At 35.7% G+C, this 23525-nt stretch overlaps 1 protein-coding gene across 2 annotated transcripts; it reads left to right on the top strand.

The window, feature by feature from the left end:
* The first annotated feature begins 5582 nt into the window (after positions 1-5582).
* mtg1 (mitochondrial ribosome-associated GTPase 1) lies at positions 5583-23000 on the top strand. 2 transcript variants are annotated; one of them, XM_051923862.1, is made up of 12 exons: positions 5583-5776; positions 6375-6441; positions 7328-7430; positions 7851-7937; positions 10201-10257; positions 10519-10609; positions 12697-12758; positions 13486-13582; positions 19142-19223; positions 19900-20012; positions 22120-22254; positions 22687-22995. In XM_051923862.1, the coding sequence occupies exons 1-11, from the start codon at positions 5674-5676 to the stop codon at positions 22215-22217; spliced, it is 960 nt and encodes a 319-aa protein (XP_051779822.1). In that variant the 5' UTR covers positions 5583-5673; the 3' UTR covers positions 22218-22254; positions 22687-22995. The 2 variants fall into 2 exon arrangements, with proteins under 2 accessions (XP_051779822.1, XP_051779821.1); XM_051923861.1 differs by having other exon boundaries at positions 22120-23000.
* The last annotated feature ends 525 nt before the right edge of the window (positions 23001-23525 follow it).

Below are 23525 nucleotides of genomic sequence, written 5' to 3'. Positions count from 1 at the left end.
GTGCCACTGATAAAAGATTTTCCATCTTAAAATGCTTCCTAATTTGATTCCATATTCTGAGTGAGTAAAGCACAATTGGGTTATTAGTATATTTGCGATAACTTTCATTTATTGGAGAGCAGAGCAGGGAATATAAAGAAGTACTACAGGATTTTACTTCTATTGCGGACCAAGCCTGTGTATGTTCATTTATTTGTGTCCAGGTTTTTATGGCTTGTATGTTTGCTGCCAGTAATAAAACTGAAAATTAGGTAAAGCCATGCCACCTTCTGCCTGAGGTCTTTGTAGGGTCGCTCTTCGGATACGTGGGTGTTTTGAGTTCCAAATGAATGAGGTTATTATTGAATCTAACTGTTTAAAAAACGATTTATTGATATATATTGAAATGTTTTGAAATAAAAAGAGAAGTTTAGGAAGGATATTCATCTTAACAATGTTAATTCTTCCGGCTAGAGTGGGATGAAGGGTTGACCATCTATGCAAGTCTTGCTTAATTTTTTCCATACAGACGCCAAAATTTTGTTGATAAAGAGCTTTATGTTTACTTGTGATATTTACCCCTAGGTATTTAAACTGATCTGCTATGGTAAAAGGTAGGGTGTCTAATCTAATATTATATGCTTGTGAATTCACTGGAAAGAGTATACTTTTATTCAGATTAATTCTAAGACCAGATATCTTTTGAAATTATGTTAGTGCTGTTAAAACAGCAGGGACAGTGTTTTCTGGGTCTGATATATATAAGACCATATCATCTGCATATAGAGAAAATTTTCTGTTCCAGTCCTTCTCTGACAATCCCCTTTATCTGATAAGAATTTCGGCAGTGAACCGCCAGTGGTTCAATAGCGATTGCAAACAACAGTGGCGACAAGGGACATCCTTGTCTGGTACCACGTTCTAGTTTAAAGTAGTCTGAGCAAATGTTATTAATACAAACTGAAGCTTCTGGACTGGTATACAGTAGTTTGATCCAAGCACAAATATTTGGGCCAAACCCAAATTTCTCCAATGCAGTGAAAAGGTAATTCCATTCGATCATGTAAAATGCCTTTTCTGCGTCTAATGATAGTAACATCTCTGGGGTGTTTGATTTTGCTGGTGAATATATAACATTAAACAAGCGTCGGAGATTTGAAGATAGGTGTCGGCCTTTAATAAATCCAGTTTGATCTTGTGATATTACTGAGGGCAGCACTTTCTCCATCCTTCTAGCTAGGATTTTTGAGAGTATCTTAACATCATTATTCAGGAGTGAAATTGGTCTATATGATGCACATTGTAACAAGTCCTTATTTTGTTTAGGAAAGAAGGTGATTAATGCTTGTCGAAATGTTTGAGGTAGTATTTGGTTGTCTCTAGCTGCTGTAAATGTTGCCAATAAGAGTGGAGCTAGCTGAGTGGAGAATTTTCACTGCATTTAAAATCCGTGTAAAGTCAACCAGATGATCAGCACAGAATTTCAAGGAAGACAGTTAAACAACAATTGTTTTGTTTGTAAAAATGTATTTTTAACCAGTAGAAATTACAATCCACATCAATATCATTTTACAATGTAACAAATTTAACAGAACTACTGTAGTCTTTTTCTTTACTCTGTCTTCCCCAAAACTGTCATCCTTCTAATATATTACAACAAAAATTCCTATTATTGACACGTTTTAACTTAATTTTAATTCCCCATAACCCCATCCATCTCTACTTAGTAGCTGCAAAAGATTAAATGGTAGAAGGTGTTGGGGAATAAGTTGTATTTGTTGGTATACTGGGAGGGCTTGGGTATACTAGGGGTCTGACCTTCGGCTTGACAAACCTGTAGTAAAACATAATCAGTTCCTCAGCCAACTGATTATTCTTTGCAATGTGGGGTGATGGTTACCTGTAGTTGGTGTGATCTTACAGATCTTTCCACACCTATTCAGGATCATTGGCTGTAAACTTATTTTTCATCATCTCAAAGTAGCTCTTCTTAGCTTTTCTGATTTCTTTCGTCAGTGTGTTTCTTGCCTGCCTAAACCGTGTTCTGACCCTACTTCTATAGGTAGTTTCCTTGGCCTGATGAAAATGCCTGAGTGTTTCTGTGAAGCATGATTTGCTTTTATTACATTTTGGTATAGTCATAGTGGAGACATACATTTCCTCACAAAAATGACTGTGTCTGTCAGGTCATCTAAGTTAGCTGTTGCATCTTCAAAAATACCATAATAAGTAGAATCAAAGCAGGCCTGCAGCTTCAATTTATTAGTCTACCTTCTCACAGTGTTAATCACAGGCTTAAACAACTTTAGAATGTAACAATTTGTAAGCTTTCAATTTAAAATTTAGTTTTTCTTTGAGCATAGTATCAAGAAAGTTAACTTTGTTGTTTTTGAATAACACTCTCTGCAAATTTTCCTTCCATGTAACCGGTGTAACGGGTGGCAAACTTTTGTACAATGTGACCGTAACAGAAAAATATGGAGTTTCAAACTGCAAAACAGGACATCCTCCTAACCTGTAGTAATACATTAAAGATTGTAGAAATTGTAATTTATATGTTATGTGCATATATGCTTAAAATTGCTGCTGTAATTTGTTCTCATGAAATCCTTATTGGCTGGTGCTGATGGTGTTTCATTCCTTACTGCTGGGAAATTCCCTGGCCCCATGCGAGCCTGAGTTGGATTAAATGATTTGTGAATCTAACGTTATAGAACTGTTATTGATTATGGCTTGTGGAGCTTCAGCCCGGACACAGACAGGCAGACACCAAAGGTTCCAGCACACAATCATTTTATTCACAATATTTACAGTTTCCAACACAGTCCCGCACAGCACACAGTGCCCCTGCACCAATCACCCTCAAAGTCCGGGCCTTCCAACGATCCTTCCCTTGCTTCACTGCCTCCACTTCTCTCCTCCGAGCTTCATCCTCTTCCTCCCGACTCCAGCTCATGACTGTAGGGAGGCAGCCCCTTTTATTCCCACCCGGACATGCTCAAGGTGCCCCCCCTGATGAGCTTCCTGTGGCCCTCCCTGGTGTGGCGGAAGTGCCGCATGAGCACCCAGAAGCACTCTGGGCAACCCTGGTAGTCCTTCCGCCAGCACCTCCGGGTGTGACAGAAGTGCTGACATCCAGGGCTTCACAGTTGTCCGGGTGCCCACTGGTGGTGACCACGGGCCCCTATAGGGTTGAGCTTCCATGTTCAGTTCCTGTGACCCCCATACAAACCAGGGCGGCTGACCTCTCGTGGTCCGGGGGAGGCATTGTCCCTCTCCTGATCCTTCTAGTCATCCCAGCTGGGCACAGCCCCCAGCCGCCCGCCACAGGCTGTTAATCTCACTGTGCTCTGTACATGTCATAATAATGATCCTAAAAACTTGGAATCACTACATGTGTATTTAGATAGATAGATAGATAGATAGATAGATAGATAGATAGATAGATAGATAGATAGATAGATAGATAGATAGATAGATAGATAGATAGATAGATAGATAGATAGATAGATAGATAGATAGACATATAAATAAATATAACAAACAAGAAGATCTCCCCTCAAATACACACTAGGATTACTATAAACTGACTTAGCAAAAGATAAAAGACCAATTGCAGTGAGGTATTATAAAGGAGTATTGCTGTTGGTATAAAGGAGCCTTAATTTCATTTCTTGATATGCTATGATATGCACCAATATTAACAAACACTGAATCAAAAAAGCTCTTGCTAAGTTTAAAAAGATTAATTCTAGAAGGCAGTATGATAGAACAATGCCCCTTATGAGTCCAACATCCTGGGTTTAAATCTGGGTTGTTGTCAGTATGGAGGTTGAATATTCTCCCTGTGTACAGGTGGGTTTTCTTCCTACCACCTCAAAGACCCATGTGTTAGATTAATTTGCAAATTTAGGCGGAGTGGTGGCTCTGAGGCTAGGGATCTGCACTGGCAATCGGAAATGCGATTAGGGACTCTGCTCTGTTGGGCCTTTGAGCAAGGCCCTTAACCTGTAATTGCTGAGCGCTTTGAGTAGTGAGAAAAGCAGGATATAAATGCAAAGAATTATTAATTAATAAATTATTAAATCCAAAAATTGGCCCACCATGGGTGTGTACATACAGTATGTAGGACCTGGTATGTGCTTATCCATCTGTTTTCTGAACCTGCTTTCCATTATAAAGGACAGTGAAGCTTGTTCTGCAGTGCTTAAAGTGTGCCAGTGCTCACTGGTATGTAGTACCGGTACCTCTTCTTAGCATACTGGTCAGTGCCGGCATCTGTTTGGAACTTTTCACAAAGGGCCCACACCACAGCTCTCCATTTGATTGTAATTGTATCACAAAGATGCAACAATGTATGTTTCACTATAGCAGCACCTTTTCTTAGCATATTAGTGAACAGAGCACCAGTACCTCCTCAGGAATCTTCACAGGGGACACCACACTGAACAACCCTCCACATTATTTGATTGAATGTGACTGCATCACCACAAATTGAGTGAATCCAGTAATTTGATTCCACGCAAAGAACTGCTTTCTGAAACTTTAGGGTATACATCAGTTCATCCTGTGTTTCTCAGTCTTGGGGTACCATTCTGTGTCCTGTTTTTCATTCCAACTTATTTATTAATCAGTGGTCACTTTCTGTCTTTAACAGGACTTCTAGTTTAATTGAACGTGTTATGTTGTTTATACATTGAAAGTGGAAAAAGACAATCCCTGTCAGTATTACTTTGCTATGGAATTTAGAAAGTGTTTTATTTTATTTACAGAAAATGATTAGTTTTCCTAAGCACATTTATTAAGATTTCACACTCTTATTCTTTTGTCAGTGTTTATCATTGATATCCAAATGATGTCCGCATCCATGTGACTGAATATAATTTAACAGATACTCTGTGCAGTTAAACCATCTTAATTACATATAGCACCACTCATAGAGTACAGCATCACAGGGTGCAAACTAGGATACATAAATAGAGAATAATTATGAAGAAAATGAATCCTTAATATTTATGTAACAAGGTATCTTTTCGAAGGTGGATGAAATCCTTTTTAGAAACAGAAACAACTGGATGGAGGCAGATTTCTGTTTCAAAGAAAAACTGTATTCTCTGCAACCACTACCACATGACCTGGCCAAATCAAAACAATAGCAATCTTGCTTCCTCTCACATATCCTCCCAGATCTTGAATGTATATATATATATATATATATATATATATATATATATATATATATATATATATATATATATATATATATATATATATATATAAATATATCCCCATTGTAATATTCTAATTCTAATATAATGAACATTTACCCCTCTAAGTTAACCCTTTAAGCTACACAGCGTATAAACGACAGTCTGTACTCAGTGTTATCTAAGCTCAGTTTTGGAAAAAAAATAAATAAAAATAATAATCTTCATTTTTTAAAGTTTTAAGACAAATCCTTTAAACGGTACGAGCAAGTTCGATATTTACTGAAATTATTATCAGGGCAAAAGCGTTACTCCCGTCATGTGCCAAAACAGTAAAGGTGCACTTTTAACACTAGGAACCCTTGGGGATGGTCTGGAGAGCCGGCCGGATTTGATTTTAGGCTACACACTGTAGAGTTAAGCATTTGTTGGTACTAGTGCTGGCTGCACGTGACCATACCGAAATACCAAACCGATCTGCAAAGACATGAGAACGTCTGTGTTGTTGAAAAACATCGCAAAATTTAGGAATGTTTTTGATTTTGGCGACCGAAATGTCGTGAGTTGGTTCCCTGGTCACATGGCGAAAGGTATGCCTTTCTGACAGAAATGAAGCATTCATTGTGATAAAAAAATACTGTAACTTTTTTAAACGGATTGATGTGTAACATTAACCCTGTTATCAATATCATTGATAGGTTTTTGACATTTCATTACTTTAAGAAAAAAATGTTTAAGCACTTGTTTTATTCACGAGTGACATCTAATGGCAGGGAATAGAAGTGCTACGTAACTGTCAAAAGTTACAGCTTTGCATGTAGTACTAGGGTGTTGTACCCGGTACAATGTACCGTGTTAGTAGTGAGAAGTCAAGCAAAATGACACCTTTTATTGGCTAACTAAAAAGATTATAATATGCAAGCTTTCGAGGCAACTCAGGGCCCTTCTTTCCTGCACAGTGTTTAGCAGTTTTAACTACTGTAGTTATGATATTTATGTGCGAGTGTCCTCAGTGATAGACTTGCGCCCGTCTACGGCTACTTTCTGACTCGCAGCCGCTTTTGTTGTTGTTATTATACTCCGCAACTCGCCACCTCGATTTAGGAAAATGATGTGCTCAGTAAAAGATTGGCCTGTTGTGATTAAATGATAAAAAGCATACAATTTATTTATTTTGTTTTGTTGCAGGATTAAGACAGATGAAAGCCTCGCTGAGAAACGTTGACTGTGTCATTGAAATTCATGATGCCCGAATATCCTTTGTTACAAGTCCATCTGAGGACTTTTTTTGTCAAAAGATGTTGTTTTTAAATGAATTTGCTTCTTTGCACTTTAGTAAATGTAAGTGATTTTTTACTGTGAGTTTTGCAGATCTCAATTCCACAGAATTTCATGTTCGTTAACTTCTTCTTTCTGCAGCTCCCATTAGGGGTTGCCACAGCAGATCATCTTCTTCCATATCTTTCTGTCCTCTGTATCTTGCTCTGTTACACTCATCACCTGCATGTTGTCTCTCACCATATCCATAAACCTTCTCTTAGGCTTTCCTCTTTTTGTCTTGCTTGGCAGCTCTATCCTTAGCATCCTTCTCCCAGTATACTCAGCATCTCTCCTCTGCACATGACCAAACCAACACAATCTCGCCTGTCTGACTTTGTCTCCCAACCGTCCAACCTGAGCTGACCCTCTAATGTACTCATTTCTAAACCTGTCCATCCTCGTCACACCCAGTGCAAATCTTAACATCTTTAACTCTGCCACTAATTTTGTTTGTAGTTTTATTCCTCAGTGAATTAGATTTATATTCTTATAATTTAATAATAATTTATCATATTATCTCGATATCAAAAAAAAATTTAAGTTTGGTGGTAAAATTCAGAATCATAGATAGATGATCATTGAGAATTCTATAGACATCAGTGCATAATTAATTTTGAAAATAAAGTTTATTCAGAAGAACTTACTGAGTGGATGTGAAGTACCGGTAATATGTTATTACATGGATGGCTAGTTTATTATTTTCGGTTTACTAAATATGAGTTATATGTTTTAATTACCATGCTGTTGATATTTTATATTCATATGATACATGAATGCTAATATTTTTTACAGTTATCTATACATCTTTAACTGAACAACATTCCTCTTTCTGGTCGCAATCCTATGTTAAAAGAAAGTTTAGACATTAAGCCACATCTTTTAATTTTGAATAAAATGGACTTGGCAGATCTATCACATAAACAGGTAGGACTTCATTCACTCTTCATTTTCTTGTAGTAATTTAAGTAAATAAAGTCAACACCTCTAGGAGGCAGAGTAAAAATCCAAGCCCAGGCACTGTCTCTGCACGTTCTTCCCGTGTCTGATCAGGAGTATGTATTAAGTTTTTTGAAGACCCGACTGTTGAGTGAGTGTGGATGTGTTCTGCAGTGTGCCAGGCCATCCAGTATTGCTTCTTTACTTGTCCTCAAAACGTATAGGATAGACTATGCAGTGCCACTGATCCTTTGCATGAATTCAGCAGGTATGAAGTTATATTAATGGATGGAATTTTACTCCATTCTGTAAATGTATTGCATTTCTAAATAATGTAAAAGGTTAACTGCTATTTTCATTAATGTTTGCAAGCCATTCATTTAAGGGTTTCATGTTGTTTATCCACAGAGAATTCTAAAAGAACTGAACAACCAAGGTATAAACAATATCCTTTTCACAGACAGCTTTAAACAGCATGATGCAAGTATAAAAAAGGTAATTAAAATGTTGTAGTTGTAGTTTTTTACTGTAGATTGTCTTTATTCATGCTTTTGATATGTTCTGCTAAATGCCCATGTAATGCATTGTGTAACCTAAATAATAACTGAACCTCTAAAGCTTTCAGTTATACTGTGATTATTTTTCTTCAGATTGGTCTCTGAGATACAGTTAAATATTTATTGAAGCTTTCGGTACATATTTAGTAGTAATTGGAATAATCCATGTCTTTTTTATTAGACACTGTGTAATGGATTTATATAGTGTATGTCTCATGTCTCTTCCCCTGTAATAAGTAAATCAATAACATAGAAATTCATTTATTCTACTACATGTGCTGTGCTTGCTTTTGCTCCAGTTTTGAATGCATGGTGCATCCAAATGAGATGTCAAAACTGACTACTGTAAACACATCCTCCTTAAATAGAGAAAGTGCAGCAGCTTCTTCTCATGGCTGTAACAGATTTAAAATAGGCACATAAGAAATTTTTACTTTACATGCTGTTTCTTTTTCTTGAGTTTGTTCTTTTTAATTTGGTTTGCCTTTAGTTTTCAGACTCCTTGGGTTCTTGACTCTTTCCATTCTGTTACTGTCTTTTATTTTCACTCTTTTTGCAGATTTTCTGTTCCCTTCACGTGTTTATCTAGATGAATTTGTGTGTATCTTTGTTGCAGTCTTCTTTAGCTGCTGTAGACCGGTGTTAAGGTTGCACTTTCAGACTATTAAATACAGAAAATTATTGCATTTTTCTTCAGTTTTTTAACTATTAAATTATCTTTTCAGTGAGACAGAATTTTTCTTAGTCATGGACCACCAGCCAAAGAACTCTGTATAATGTTGGGGGAGGGGGAACAAAAATGGTTGTACAGATAATGATAGTTTTTTCGAAGATGTCTTTTTATACACAAGTCCTTCAGCTAGGCTGCAATAATGTGCTAGTGACATATGATATATAGTCTTGAGACCAGAAGGGGAGTGGTTAGGATTGGAAATGGAAGTCACATCAAGGACTGTCGACTTGCGAAGCTTCTGGTCTGCAGGTGAAAGAGGAAAAGATGAGAGAGGACACTGTCATTCATAACTCAGGGTGGTACTACTATCAATACAGCAGCCTGGAGAATGGCACCTACTCAGACATATTTAACTTTATATATAGTGATGGCCACAGACTTGGGACGGTATCCTTCAATAAAGGCGTGCACAAAAAGGCGAGCTTCAAAAGGGCGACCTCAATTGAGCGCCGGCGAATAAAGGCGTTCGTAGATAATTTAGATAATAATAGATAGATAATAATAAAATATCTACGTGGCATTACACATAGTTGCATATATATATTTTATTTATTTATATGTATATATATATATATATAGATACACACATATATTGCATAGTTTACTGTCAAATAATGCAAACAGTACGCGATACATGTTTCACCCTTATTTGGGCTCATCAGGTGTACACACTCACTGCACCCCTCTCGGGGATCGAACCTCGGACATCAGCGTCAGAGGTGAAGCCTCTTTACGTTGCACCACGGCGTGTGGTTCGTTTATTTGACAGTCACGTGTCTCGTCCTCTTTGCATTATTTGACAGTAAACTATGCAACATTCTGTGATCTGCTTCTCGCAACTGAGATGGCACCGTGGTGGATGTTTGCCGACTTGCAGACCAACCACAAGCGTTACCTGGTAGGTAACCACCTATACAATCAGATTGTGATTCAGACTATGAATGCCATGAATATATATAATATATATAATATATATGTATGTATATGTATATATATATATATATATATATATATGTATATATATATATATATATATATATATGTATGTGTATATATATAAATATATAAAATATGATACATACAGAGAAGTTTACTTTTATATATACTAGATTCATAATATAAGCAGTTCATTGATCACCACCAGCTAATTTGAATAAACCCAGAAAATGTCATTAAACCAGTGATAATAAGGATGATGGTAATTATGAAGCATGTGTAATGTTTCAAACTTCTTATAGTTTGACAGAGAAAATTATTCCACTACACACAATTTTCTCGTGTATGAAACATGCAATAATTAGACATCTAAAATACTCTGATCTCTATCACAACTAGTAAATTTTTGTATAGAAAGGTATAATCAAATTAGCTTTGCATCCTGGTATTTGTAATTTTCAAATAGGTAGTGCTCTCTATTAATTTTATTAAAAATTGTGAAAGACTTATGTATGCTTTTCTTCTTCTTTAGGTAGTTCCTGCTGTAATAAATCTTATTGAAAACAGTTATCGATATCAAAGAGAAGAGGTTGGTTATTATTTAATAATCTACTTAGTAAGCTATTACTATTATGTATGTATTTAACTGAGATGATTAGTTATTTTGCCATTATCCATTTAATTTAGGGTATTATCATTAAGTTTCCTCAGTAATATGGAAATTGTAGTCAAATCTGCCTACATAAAATATGCTTAGAATAATTTCTTACTTTTTTGTGTACAGTAGAGGTTGTTATTTTGTTGATTAAACTTTTAACATTTGTTATTTTCTTGTGTTTATTTTGTACAGAATATGGAATACTGTCTAATGGTTGTAGGTATCCCAAATGTTGGAAAGTCTTCCATGATAAATGCCATTAGAAGAGTACACTTGAAAAAAGGTATTTTTTGCCAGAGGCAGCAGGTTGGTTTATATTAATGTTGATCTTTTCTGTGATTGAAGTGTTAAATAATTTTTTTCTTTCTCCTGTTGTATTTTTGTTCTATTTATTTGTTTTTTAGATTATAATAGAAATGTGCCTTTTTGAACAAAAAAAAAATTGAGCTTAAGTAACCCACTGAAGCTGCATATACTGTATAAGCAGTGATTGAATGTAAAACAGTCATTACTACTTCAATGAAAATGTCAAAAATCATCTCTGTACTCATGACATATCTTGTGTGTTAGGTACTTAACTGGAATGAAAATTCTTTATCTCCTGATTAAATTTTTTAAAACAATATACTTTATACAGTATTTATGTATTAGAAAGTAAAACCTCTGACAACTTTTTATATATTTTTTTAAAGCATGTACTAATCTTACGAAGAGTGTCTTTATGACTTGTCTTAGCACCCAAAATAATGAGAAGAAAGCTCAAGCATATCCTACATGGATGGGTTGTACAACACTCATCATACAAAAATGGAAGAAAAAGGAAGACTAAACCACACTTCTCCTATGAGGCTGGTTTATATAGTATTTGCTAAATAATGCAAAGAGTACATAACATGTGTTTCACCCTAATTGGGGCTCATCAGGTGTACACACTTTTGCTTCCCCTTGCGGGGATCGAACCTCAGCCATCAGTGCCTGAGGCAAAACCTCAAACATTGTACAACGGTGACTGGTTCACTTACTTGACAGGGCATAGATCAGAGTATTACATTCATAGGTCTGATCACAATCTGATACTTGGGTGGTTACCTACCAGGCAATGCTTGTGGTTTGGTCAGCTAGTTGGCAGACGTCCACCACTCCCTGTCAGTTGCGAGAAGCAAATCATAGCCATGTATAGTACATGCCAAATAATACAAAGAGTACACGACATGTGTTTCTCCCTAATTGGGGCTCATCAGATCTACTCACTTTTGCTTCCCCTTGTGGGGATCAAACCTCAGACGTCAGTACCTGAGGCAAAGCCTCAGACATTGTGCCACAGCGGCTGGTTCGCTTACTTGATAGAGTGTAGATTGGAGCATTATACGCATAGGTCTGATCACAATCTGATATTTGGGTGGTTACCTCCCAGGTAACGCTTGTGATTGGTTGGCCTAGATATATATACATGTGGTGCAATTTTTATGAAATATAACAGCCAGGTATTCATTCAGGAATAATGCCACTTTTTACTAAAATCCTTATGCAGTGAAGTATTCCTGTTTCAAAATGGCCTGAGTTGGAAAGTTCCCTCAGTTTCACATCCTGAATATTCCAATACTGGTATACCTGAAGTGTCATGTTTTATAATACTGACCATATTTTCAGGATGTTCAGTGATTTCAAGTGTGGCTCTTGATAACTACCAAGTAGACTGCAGTGCCGTTGGTCCACATAAAGAGGATCATCAGGACTACAACCAGAAATGCAATTGTAAAACTGTTATGTCCTGTCTACAAACTATTTGAAAAATAATTTAATCAGACTGAAAACAAGAGTTTCCTCTTGTTTCTAAATTTTTTTAAAGATAAAAAGGAATAGTGAAATTTAGGTTGACATCTTGATTTAAAGTAGCATTTATTGTTGCCTTAAAAATTATCCACATTTGTGCTTTGAACAAGATTAAATGTGACTTTTGATGGTGTACCTTGAAAAATATGGTAGTAGCTTGGCTGTCTTCAAGAGTTTACACAGGAACAAGTGATAGTCTGCTGCCTAACTCATACTCGGAGCCTTAAAGATAACTCATGATTACAGGCATTCTGGCAGACACTATCCATTTATATCTGATTTCACCAGAATGCTTACTGCAGTTTATAAAAACAACAGCAAGTAGCAGTTAGTTTAATGATACCTGGTCCAGCATTTGTTTAGCTTTAGACAAAACAACATGAATGGAGTATATTTTTCATCCACTGTAAATTGTGATGGGCTTTCCCACTTATTGCTGCATGATTTAAATTCCCATTATTTGTATGTCATAGCATTGTAGTGCCTGAACACTATATGATGTTTGTAATGAAATGTTTATTTGTGTTACATTCAAAGGGAAAGCTTCCAGAGTTGGAGGACAACCAGGCATAACAAGAGCAGTCTTGTCCAAAATTCAGGTGATATAAATACGTAATGCTGTTGTAAAATGTGCCTATAAATACAGTACCTTTTTTGGGGGGGGCATTGGACTTGTCAAATGTATTTGGTGTATTAATGTAATCAAGTAAAATAATGTATAGTTGGACTTTTTATATTCTAGAATGCAGATGCACACTGCCAAGTTAACCATGTGTAATATTTTAATTGTTTACCTTTGTATTTAATGAGAAACACCTGAATATATAAAGCAGTCCTTCAGGATTATTGAAACTGCTTGGATAGGAATTATTATTATTATTCATGTGTACTTCATATTCAAGTAATTAAAATGTGTTGTTAAAATACAGTGCATACAAAATGTTGTTTCCTTCTACAGTATGCCTGTTGTAAGCTACACTGTGTTATATGGAACAAAGAAAATTGTCATTAAACAATTCTGTTTTCATTAGTAGTTAATTTAAAAGTTTACTTAACAGCAATATTACTATTTTTATTATATGCATTTCTGAAATATTTCAAATGTAAGCTTCCTTGGCATGTTTTCTGTATCTCACCTTAAGGCAGATGGTCATTTACTTTTAAACTTAAAAATGTTTTCAAACATTTATGCTTATTTTGTGGTGTCCTGTCCAGAGTTGATTCCTTCCTTTGCTTAGTGCTGCAATTGAAGTGCTTTGGCTTTCTGCAGTTATTAAAAAATAGATGAATGGTTCTGAATTTGAAGTTTTTTATTTATTTCTCCAGGTGAGTGAGAGGCCACCTCTATATTTATTGGACACTCCTGGCGTTCTTCCTCCCAAGATAGAAAGTTTAGAACATGGAATGAAGTTAGCTTTGTGTGGTAAGTCTTTTCATACCTGTTGTATCACTGTTCAGTGAACAGTCTGTCTTATAATAAAGAGACATTAAAGAAATTTGCATTGTATAGTTGTACATTTACATTTGATATGAAAATTCTACTCTTCAGTTTGAACTAGCAGAAATTTCACATTTTGCCACTTACAGTAATTTGAAAATTTGAAAAAATAAATCCTTTATTTGTTGCTATTATTTGTTCAGACAGGTAGTGATGTGAATGTTTATCAAATTAAAACTTGCCTCAGTACTCTTAAAATTTCCGTAAAAAGTCATCTGCTTTAATGTTTATATACAGTCATTTTAGAGACTGGTTTATGTACTGAAGACGAAAGCCAAACTATAGACATGAGTAATAGGGCCATTTTCAGTTTTGGCTATGAACCAAAACTAATTTAAATATTACTCCACAAACAGACTGAAAACCATGTCATCATTTAAAACAATCCATACATTTTTGTACTGAGATAATAATAATAATAATAATAATGCATTTTATTTATAGGGGCACTTTACATTAGCAGTAAATCTCAAAGTGCAACATAAAAAGATTAAACAAAGGCAAGGCAAGATAAAAACACAGATAAAACAACAATAATTATAGCATTCTTGTTAATATGTGTTTTTAGAATGTGTTTTTAAGAGTATAATCTTCCATTTCATTACACATAATAAGGTTTTGAAATTCTGTCTTTCATTGCATATGGCGCATAGAACAGATTATTTCCTTTTCTTACTTGTATTAACTGTGGTAATTGTTATTTATTATGAAAGATGGATTCATCATTTATTCGTTAGAACATAACGATTTCGATGAGAAAAGGACTTGCACCCTAACCTATCTCGTCAACCCCTGTTCATATAAATTTTTAGAGATTAGAGATTTGAAGGTCATTGTTATGCTACTGTAAACTTCATGATAACTTATTCCATGTGCCCATAGCACGATGAAAAAATTAGCAATATTTGTGCAAAATTAACCCTTAATCTGCAACCATCTGTGTCATGTTGTAATTTTCAAACTTTTTAAGAAACATCTAGAATTCCCATCACCTTTATCTATTTATCTAAATCTTCACTTGATTCACTTATATCATACTACATAGTCCTGGAGTTAGTCTGGTAGCTTTTCTTTGGATTATTCTTTTGCACTGTTATCTTTTCTGCGTGCAAACAAAATAAAAGTACTTATAAATTGTAATTTTAAGTTTCACACTCCTTATCCCGTTGAGTAATTATATCTAATATTTTTACATGATACATGTAAAACATAATATTTATTCTTATTCTCTTTATCTACCATATACAATGGCTTCTAAAGTTTGGAATCTCCCAGAAATGTTGGGGTTTTACAGGAGCAGTCAAATGAGGACCTACAAGGAATCTGTTTCTCAAACGGCAGACTTTGATGTATTTATTCTCATGTGCAGTCATGTGTCTGGGCCTTCTGCTTCTATTTCTACCCTGGTTAAATCCAGTTTGCCCTCTTTTCTCAAAACAATAGTAGATGACTTTGTATGAAATCTTTAGTTTCTTGACAACCTGTTGTGTGTGATAGCCTTCATTTCACAAAACAACAATGGACAGTTTTTTTGTTTTTTTTTTTGCTAAAGCTGTTCTGTTTTGACAGAATAATATGTTTCAGCATAACATGTTACAAATGTTTCTCTAATTACCACTTAGCATCTAAAGGTGGTTAATTACGAATGAGCTAAGAGAATTGCCATTAGGTCACTGGAGTAATAGTTGCTGACTGGGTTTTTGCAGTCATGTGTGAATAATAAACAACAAATCTGACATTTCCAGCATTAATTGCTTCGGTAGTAGTGCCTTGGCTAAACTTTTAAATCAGATACCGTGATTTAAAAAATACAATAATACTTTCTATTGTGACCACCAGGGGGCATAACAGCACCGCAGACCACAAGACACAACTAGACAGCACAGTCCTTTTCTTCCTTCCACACCTCTCACATAGTCTCATCCACCTCCTACTGACTCTGACTTCCATTGCAGCAGAACCGACTTCTTTTATGCCGGACCTGGATGTACCCCCGGTTGCACAGCCTTGCACATTGGAAGCACTTACAGGTCAGAGGAAGCCCTTCAAATAAAGTATAATGTTCTCCTGCAGCACCTTCTGGTGGCACCCAAGAACCCCAACAGGGCTGTCCTATGGGACTGTGATTCACAGCCTGCCTTGTAGGTATCTATATGGGAGTTCCACCAATGGGATGCTGCCATAGTGTGCATGGAGGAAGAACATTGCCCCAGGGAACAGCTTCCTGCTGTCCTTCTGAGCAGACCTCCCATTCTGGTAAGGAACCAACACCCATCCCATTCGGGATGTCATTCCATCTTCGTCCTTCCATTGCGGTCTCCGTTCCTGTCAAGGGACCAGTTTCTGTCCTGGTTGGGAAGCCTGTTCTTCTTCCCATCCATGCAGGGAACCATCCTTCATCCTGTTCGGGACACCAATCTATCCCTTATGGCATTCATACTATCAAAAACATGAAAATACAAGGTTGAAGAAAAGTTTTTAAACTTACTATTCTTTAAATAAATAAAAAGTGTGTTTGCTAAAGTCAGTCCAGCTCTTTTTGTAATATTGTTGACCCTTTGGTATCTGCTCCACATTTGTGTTATTTACAAATTTAACCAGCTTGTTAGTGACTAAAAAGTGGCACACACAGAGTTCCAATGATGTCAGTTGCTTAGTTTTTAAATTTGTTTTTTTTCCTTACATATTTATTTTTTTATTTTGCATCACTTTAAGTTGTTAAGTGGTCATAACCTTTTCAATATTTAAAAGTCAATTCTTTGGTTTTATGTAACCTGAAATATGTGGATAACTGTTATACATATGTGAATCTTACATATAAAAAGAATTACAGTGATCCCCTGCCAATCGCAGAAGTTACATTCCAGACCCATCAGTGATAGGTGAAAATCCGTTATATAGAAAGACCATATAAATAAACTTTTTTTTTTTATAGTTTAAGCCTTAAAATACCCCACCCACATGCTTTAAACACATGTAAACTTATTAAAACACACTTTGTAAACACATATGATATGTGGATGTCAGGCTAAGGATATGAGTAACATCTCTCTATTATAAAACATTTAACGTCATGCAAGACAAGGCAGTGAGACTGAAGGACAGCTGCTGTACAGGCTTTTAAATGATTGACACACAGAGCGACAAGCAGAACAAGCATCTTGGCAGAAGCAGCACAAAGTCCACTTCTCCTTGGTGTGCATTCAGCTCCCCCCCTTCACAACGCGAAGTGGCAGGAGCATAGCACGGATGGGGGTGGGGGAGGTTGGGCGGGGGGGGGCTTGGGTTGAGCAAAGCGATCGAGACCAGATTATCTCGGACAGACACTTTGACGACACGCGCTGCTTACATACAATTTAAAAGAAGTTCACTAACATCTAACCTAGCAGTTGTTGAACTGCTTTTGGCAGACAAACTTCATGTGCTCCCAGCTCTTAAAACAACGACAAGCAGAACACGCAGCTTGCCAGCAACAGCTGCAGAAACCCAGCAAATGATCCGAGCACTTCTTAGCGTGTGTTCAGCCATCACCTCCACCCCCTCCCCCTCCCTTCAGAACGCACAGAGCAACAAGCAGAACAGGCAACTTGGTAGAAGTAGCGCAAAGCCAGTAGCTGATCTGTCCACTTCTGCTTAGCGTGCGTTCAGCTCCCACAAAGCTAGTGGCAGAGACACGAAGTGGCAAAAGGACAGCTGCTGTACAGGCTTTTAAGTGATTGACGCAAAGCGCGACAAGCACAACACACCTGGCCAGCGGCAGCAGCAAGACACCAGCTGAACCGATCGCATCTCATTAGCGTGCATTCAGACCCCCCCCTTCACAACGCGAGCAGCTTTATAAGTGCAGCGAGAAAGAGATTTAACCACACCCGGGGCGAAATAAAGGACAATTATTGTTTTTACAAAGGTTTTAAACTGAAAATGAAAATAATGCATATGTAACAATTCCCATGAAAATAACAATCTCTTTAAATTGTTTATACGGTAAACCAAACCCGGGGGAGGGCAAGAGAAGCGAGCAGGGGGCAAAGCCCCCTAGTAATAATAATAATAGTATTAATAAATCCGCGATGTAGCGGGGGCGCGATAGCTGAACCGCGATATAGTGGGGGATCAGTGTATTGCAGAAAACCTTGGTAAAAACATTTAATACTGCTATATACTTCCTTTCTATAAGTAGAAGTAGATTTGCTAAATTCTTAGTATGTTATACATTTCATCATGTCTTCACTTCTTTATTGCCTCAGTGAGGGTGAACATATTTATGGATAGTGCAGGGCATAGTTTTTATAGTCACTGTTCTCTCATGAGAAATTCAGTGGTGTCAAGAATTCATTGTGCGTCACAGTGGATAGTAAGATGCATAGGCAGGAATAAAAATTAACTGAGGAAGATTCGTGATTCTTTGGCTAGTTTGGACATACCACAAAAAGAAAAAAAATGTTTTATCAGTACCAAGTTACATAAAGTAAGTGGAATTCCAAGTACTGACGTCATTGAGAAAGGTAGCTAACTTGTTCAGGGCTCGTGAACCTCTATGAGTGATCTTAATAATGATTCAGACATTCTAGCTAAGTTGCTAAAGAGCTGTTAACTCTTATTTGGTCTTTAAAATAGAAAAACAAAGTGGACTACGACCAGGATTATAAAGTTAGTGTGAAAGGATTCAGTTAGAGACAAACAAAATGACTATTTTTATCTGTGAAAAAGCTTTTGTAAAATGTTAAACAGGAATGTACAGTATACTATACTGTATGTGTTTTAGAAAAAAAGTATAAAACCCAGAATATAAAGTGTAATCTGCTAATGTCTATTTATTGTTTAAGTGTGTGTCATTTTTGTTATTGTCAGTTTATAATTTACATTGCAATTCAAGAAAGCATGTTAAGGTTATGTATTTTTTGCAAAATTTGATTTTCTACTGTTACTTTGACTAACCATACTGAAATGTTTCAATGTATTGTTATTTTTTATTTAACCACTTTGTTGTTTTTCCTATTATTATTGTCAAACTAACACCACAAAAAGTTTATAGAGAGAGTAACTGTCTCCATATTAATGGCAAAAGACCCCTATTTACAGTATATCAGAATGTTTTAGGAAAGATATAAAAATGAAATGAATTCTGTATTGTCTATTCTACTATTACTTGTTTTTTTTATTTATATAAATGTCTTGGTCTCACATCAGAACTTGCATATAGCCCCTGTTTCCTCATCCAAAAAAATAAAATACAAACAGCTAGCAGAATTAAAGTTATAGTCGCATGCTTAATTTGTACAGCAGATGTGGAAAGGCTAAGGAGTGGTCACTTGGAATGAGAATCTACACAGCCCTAGATAATATACATGGTTTGAAAAAGAAGGATTATTTAGAAGACATAATAGATTAAGTGATGGACACATCTATAAATGAGCATTTGTCAATTAGCTAGTTTTGTTTATTTATTTATTGTATTTATTTGTTTGTTTATTTTAATTGTAGGAACTATTTTAGATCATTTAGTTGGTGAAGATGTAATAGCCGATTATCTCCTTTTCATGTTGAATCGTCTTGAAAACTTTAGGTATGTATTGATTTGATTGCTGATTTTTTTGTATAGTTAGTCCAGTCAATTGTATTTGTTCTTTAAGTATAGTAATTATTGACAAGAAATGCAAGCAGTTCTGTGAAAAACTGTATGCATATGAGAATAGATGCAGCCAGTAACAAAAAATCAACAGCACATTTTGTTAACAAGTAGAGATATGGCTCAGAATATGGTTGAAATAAATAATTCAGGTTTATTATGCAAGTGTTAATTTCTAGTTTGGTGAAGAATAGGTGCATATTAAATTTGAATGTCAAGGATGAGATAAAAGGAACACAGAATGGTAGTGCTAACATTACATTTGGATAAAAAATAAGCTAATCTATAATTTATAAGATAATATTATCTATTGCAAGTGGTAATACATATGGTAATACACTGTGAAGAAATGTGCAGGGTTTTGGGTGCATGAGTTTTGTAGCAGTGTCTTACGGTGTTTTAAGAATAAATGTGTTTTTTTCATAAGAGCTTAAGTACACTGTCAGATTTTGTTTTGGTTTAAAGTAAGAGGAAAAACCGAAAAAATAATTTCATTGAATTAATTACTTTTTATTATTAATATTTTCATAATAAATAATGATACATTATCTCCAACAAAGTATATGAATAGTATGCATCAGTGTTTACCTATAAATATGTGTTCACCTCCTAGTTATGTTGAAAAATATAAATTAACAGAACCCTGTGATAAAATTCAGGAAGTCCTAAAAAAGGTAGCTATTATGCATGGAAAATTCCAAAAAGTGAAAGCCATTACTGGAGTTGGTGAGTGATTTTCTTTTTTGTGTGTGCTTTTTTCAGTTTAATTCTACTAGTATTTTACTTTATCTAGAATTATAAAACTCAGTATATTTTGGATGAAAGTTAATATATTTGAAGTTTAAATTATTTTAGTCTGGTTAACCATTTAAAGTAAAAGTTGCAATTCCACAAGTACTTTTTAAAAATTTTATTTAATTATTTTTAATTCTTTGATTATTCATGCCAAGACTCTGTTTTGCAGATTTAAAATAACTAAAGATTAATTTTGATTTTGTCTAATTGTTGTTTTATGTGCTGCTTCAGATTTATCCTATCATTAATAAAAGAAAAATTATATATTGTAACAAATAAATCAGACCCACTCATACATATACAGTGGTGTGAAAAACTATTTGCCCCCTTCCTGATTTCTTATTCTTTTGCATGTTTGTCACACAAAATGTTTCTGATCATCAAACACATTTAACCATTAGTCAAATATAACACAAGTAAACACAAAATGCAGTTTTTCAATGATGGTGTTTATTATTTAGGGAGAAAAAAAATCCAAACCTACATGGCCCTGTGTGAAAAAGTAATTGCCCCCTTGTTAAAAAATAACCTAACTGTGGTGTATCACACCTGAGTTCAATTTCCGTAGCCACCCCCAGGCCTGATTACTGCCACACCTGTTTCAATCAAGAAATCACTTAAATAGGAGCTGCCTGACATAGAGAAGTAGACCAAAAGCACCTCAAAAGCTAGACATCATGCCAAGATCCAAAGAAATTCAGGAACAAATGAGAACAGAAGTAATTGAGATCTATCAGTCTGGTAAAGGTTATAAAGCCATTTCTAAAGCTTTGGGACTCCAGCGAACCACAGTGAGAGCCATTATCCACAAATGGCAAAAACATGGAACAGTGGTGAACCTTCCCAGGAGTGGCCGGCCGACCAAAACTACCCCAATAGCGCAGAGACGACTCATCCGAGAGGTCACAAAAGACCCCAGGACAACGTCTAAAGAACTGCAGGCCTCACTTGCCTCAATTAAGGTCAGTGCTCACGACTCCACCATAAGAAAGAGACTGGGCAAAACGGCCTGCATGGCAGATTTCCAAGACGCAAACCACTGTTAAGCAAAAAGAACATTAGGGCTCGTCTCAATTTTGCTAAGAAACATCTCAATGATTGCCAAGACTTTTGGGAAAATACCTTGTGGACTGATGAGTCAAAAGTTGAACTTTTTGGAAGGCAAATGTCCCGTTACATCTGGCATAAAAGGAACACAGCATTTCAGAAAAAGAACATCATACCAACAGTAAAATATGGTGTTGGTAGTGTGATGGTCTGGGGTTGATTTGCTGCTTCAGGACCTGGAAGGCTTGCTGTGATAGATGGAACCATGAATTCTACTGTCTACCAAAAAAATCCTGAAGGAGAATGTCCGGCCATCTGTTCGTCAACTCAAGCTGAAGCGATCTTGGGTGCTGCAACAGGACAATGACCCAAAACACACCAGCAAATCCACCTCTGAATGGCTGAAGAAAAACAAAATGAAGACTTTGGAGTGGCCTAGTCAAAGCCCTGACCTGAATCCAATTGAGATGCTATGGCATGACCTTAAAAAGGCGGTTCATGCTAGAAAACCCTCAAATAAAGCTGAATTACAACAATTTTGCAAAGATGAGTGGGCCAAAATTCCTCCAGAGCGCTGTAAAAGACTCATTGCAAGTTATCACAAATGCTTGATTGCAGTTATTGCTGCTAAGGGTGGCCCAACCAGTTATTAGGTTTAGGGGGCAATTACTTTTTCACACAGGGCCATGTAGGTTTGGATTTTTTTTTCTCCCTAAATAATAAAAACCACCATTTACAAACTGCATTTTGTGTTTACTTGTGTTATATTTGACTAATGGTTAAATGTGTTTGATGATCAGAAACATTTTGTGTGACAAACATGCAAAAGAATAAGAAATCAGGAAGGGGGCAAATAGTTTTTCACACCACTGTATGCACTAATCAACTCTAAAAAAATCTACTTTATGCATATATTATTTAATTTCTAAATATACAGTATGGTGCCGGGGATGTGTTTTATCATTATAAATTATATAAATTTGTTTTTAAGGAAATATTACAATCACTGTACCAAATTATAATGCTGCAGCTGCTGATTTTGTCAGAGCCTTTAGAAAAGGAGATCTTGGAAAAGTGATATTGGACTGAAGAGTAAAGGCTACTCAGTATTGTCCCATGGACAGAAGTAGGTTATAACTTCAGACTTTATTGTAAATATTTTTACAAATCGGATTCAAATGTTATGTAAATTATTGTTAGTTCAGTATTTGTTAAAATGTAAATTTGCATATGTGAACATTTTGAATTGTAAAATATGTACCTTACTGACACTGTGAAATTTGGCTGGAAAAATGAATTGTGTACATCATGTATTGCTTTCAGTTTAAATAAAGCACAGTATTTCTAAAAAAACAAAATTGTATTAACAGCTTTTAATGTGTTCTGATGTTTACTGCATACATTAAGAAAACATACATTTTAGTATATGTGCCTTAAAATTGTAATAGTTTTGGGAAAAAGCAGAGTTTTCCTAATAAATGAATGGAGACTCGGTTGTTTTTCCTATTTCTTATGTAAATGCATCAAAACATTCTTAAACTTGCTTAATTTAATTTAGGGTCATGGAAAACTGGAGTCTGTCCCGGCAACACTGGGTACAAGGTAGGAAACAGACCTGGATAGGATGCCAGTCAAGCTGTCATACACACACACTGCCATAATCACATTTGGACAATTTAGAATTAATAGTTAACCTAAAGTGCATGTCTTTGCGGATGTGGGAGGGGAAGCCAGACTACCCAGAGGAAAACTTGTGCATACAAAGGGAGAAAATGATAACGCCCAACACACAACCACCAGGAGCAGGATTCCAACTGAGGTCATTGGATCTGTGAGGTTGCAGTGCTTACCACTTTGGAAAGAAATTTTTGTATAATAATAATAATAATTCATTACATTTATATAGTATTTGTAGCAGTTTCTTCTTTGACTTCCAGTGTGCAGTGTATATACTAATATAATAATGTGTATCAAATGAAAAATCATATTTAAAGACTTTCAGATACAGTAAGTCTGTAATCGTGAATTGACATTGAAACAAAATGTGTTTACTTATAGCATCATGATCTTTGTTTTTCATGTATCAGAAATATCAAAGGTCACTTTTCTTGTCTGCAGTGCTTGGCTTGTAAATCAATGCACAGTATGTGGTGGTCACAATTGCTAGTGCACCATTCACTAATTTAATATGTACCACACTTGATAATGACTAACAAGCAGTTAACCTTCTTTCTCATATGCAGTGCCATATGAGTACCAAAGAATATTGCATGCCAACTTGTCAAAAAACATTTACTAGAGCTAGTCTATGCGTAATTACAATGCATAGTTATGTCTTGAACAATTAAAATATAAATAACAAATGTAAGTTCACAATTTATGCGTCAAATTAATGGA

This window comes from Erpetoichthys calabaricus, chromosome 2 (genome assembly GCF_900747795.2).
Source record: "Erpetoichthys calabaricus chromosome 2, fErpCal1.3, whole genome shotgun sequence".
In the NCBI taxonomy this organism is placed as follows: domain Eukaryota; kingdom Metazoa; phylum Chordata; class Cladistia; order Polypteriformes; family Polypteridae; genus Erpetoichthys; species Erpetoichthys calabaricus.
The sequence above is the reverse complement of the archived record's forward strand: the minus strand, read 5'-3'. Positions and strand labels throughout refer to the sequence as shown.

Excerpts from the sequence above, each read along its gene's own strand:
- mtg1 (XM_051923861.1), top strand. The coding sequence starts at position 5,674 with ATGAGAACGTCTGTGTTGTTGAAAAACATCGCAAAATTTAGGAATGTT. Across the intron at positions 6,442-7,327 it reads GAAATTCATGATGCCCGAAT|TCCTCTTTCTGGTCGCAATC; the intron begins ATCCTTTGTTAC and ends ACTGAACAACAT. Across the intron at positions 10,258-10,518 it reads ATCGATATCAAAGAGAAGAG|AATATGGAATACTGTCTAAT; the intron begins GTTGGTTATTAT and ends TATTTTGTACAG.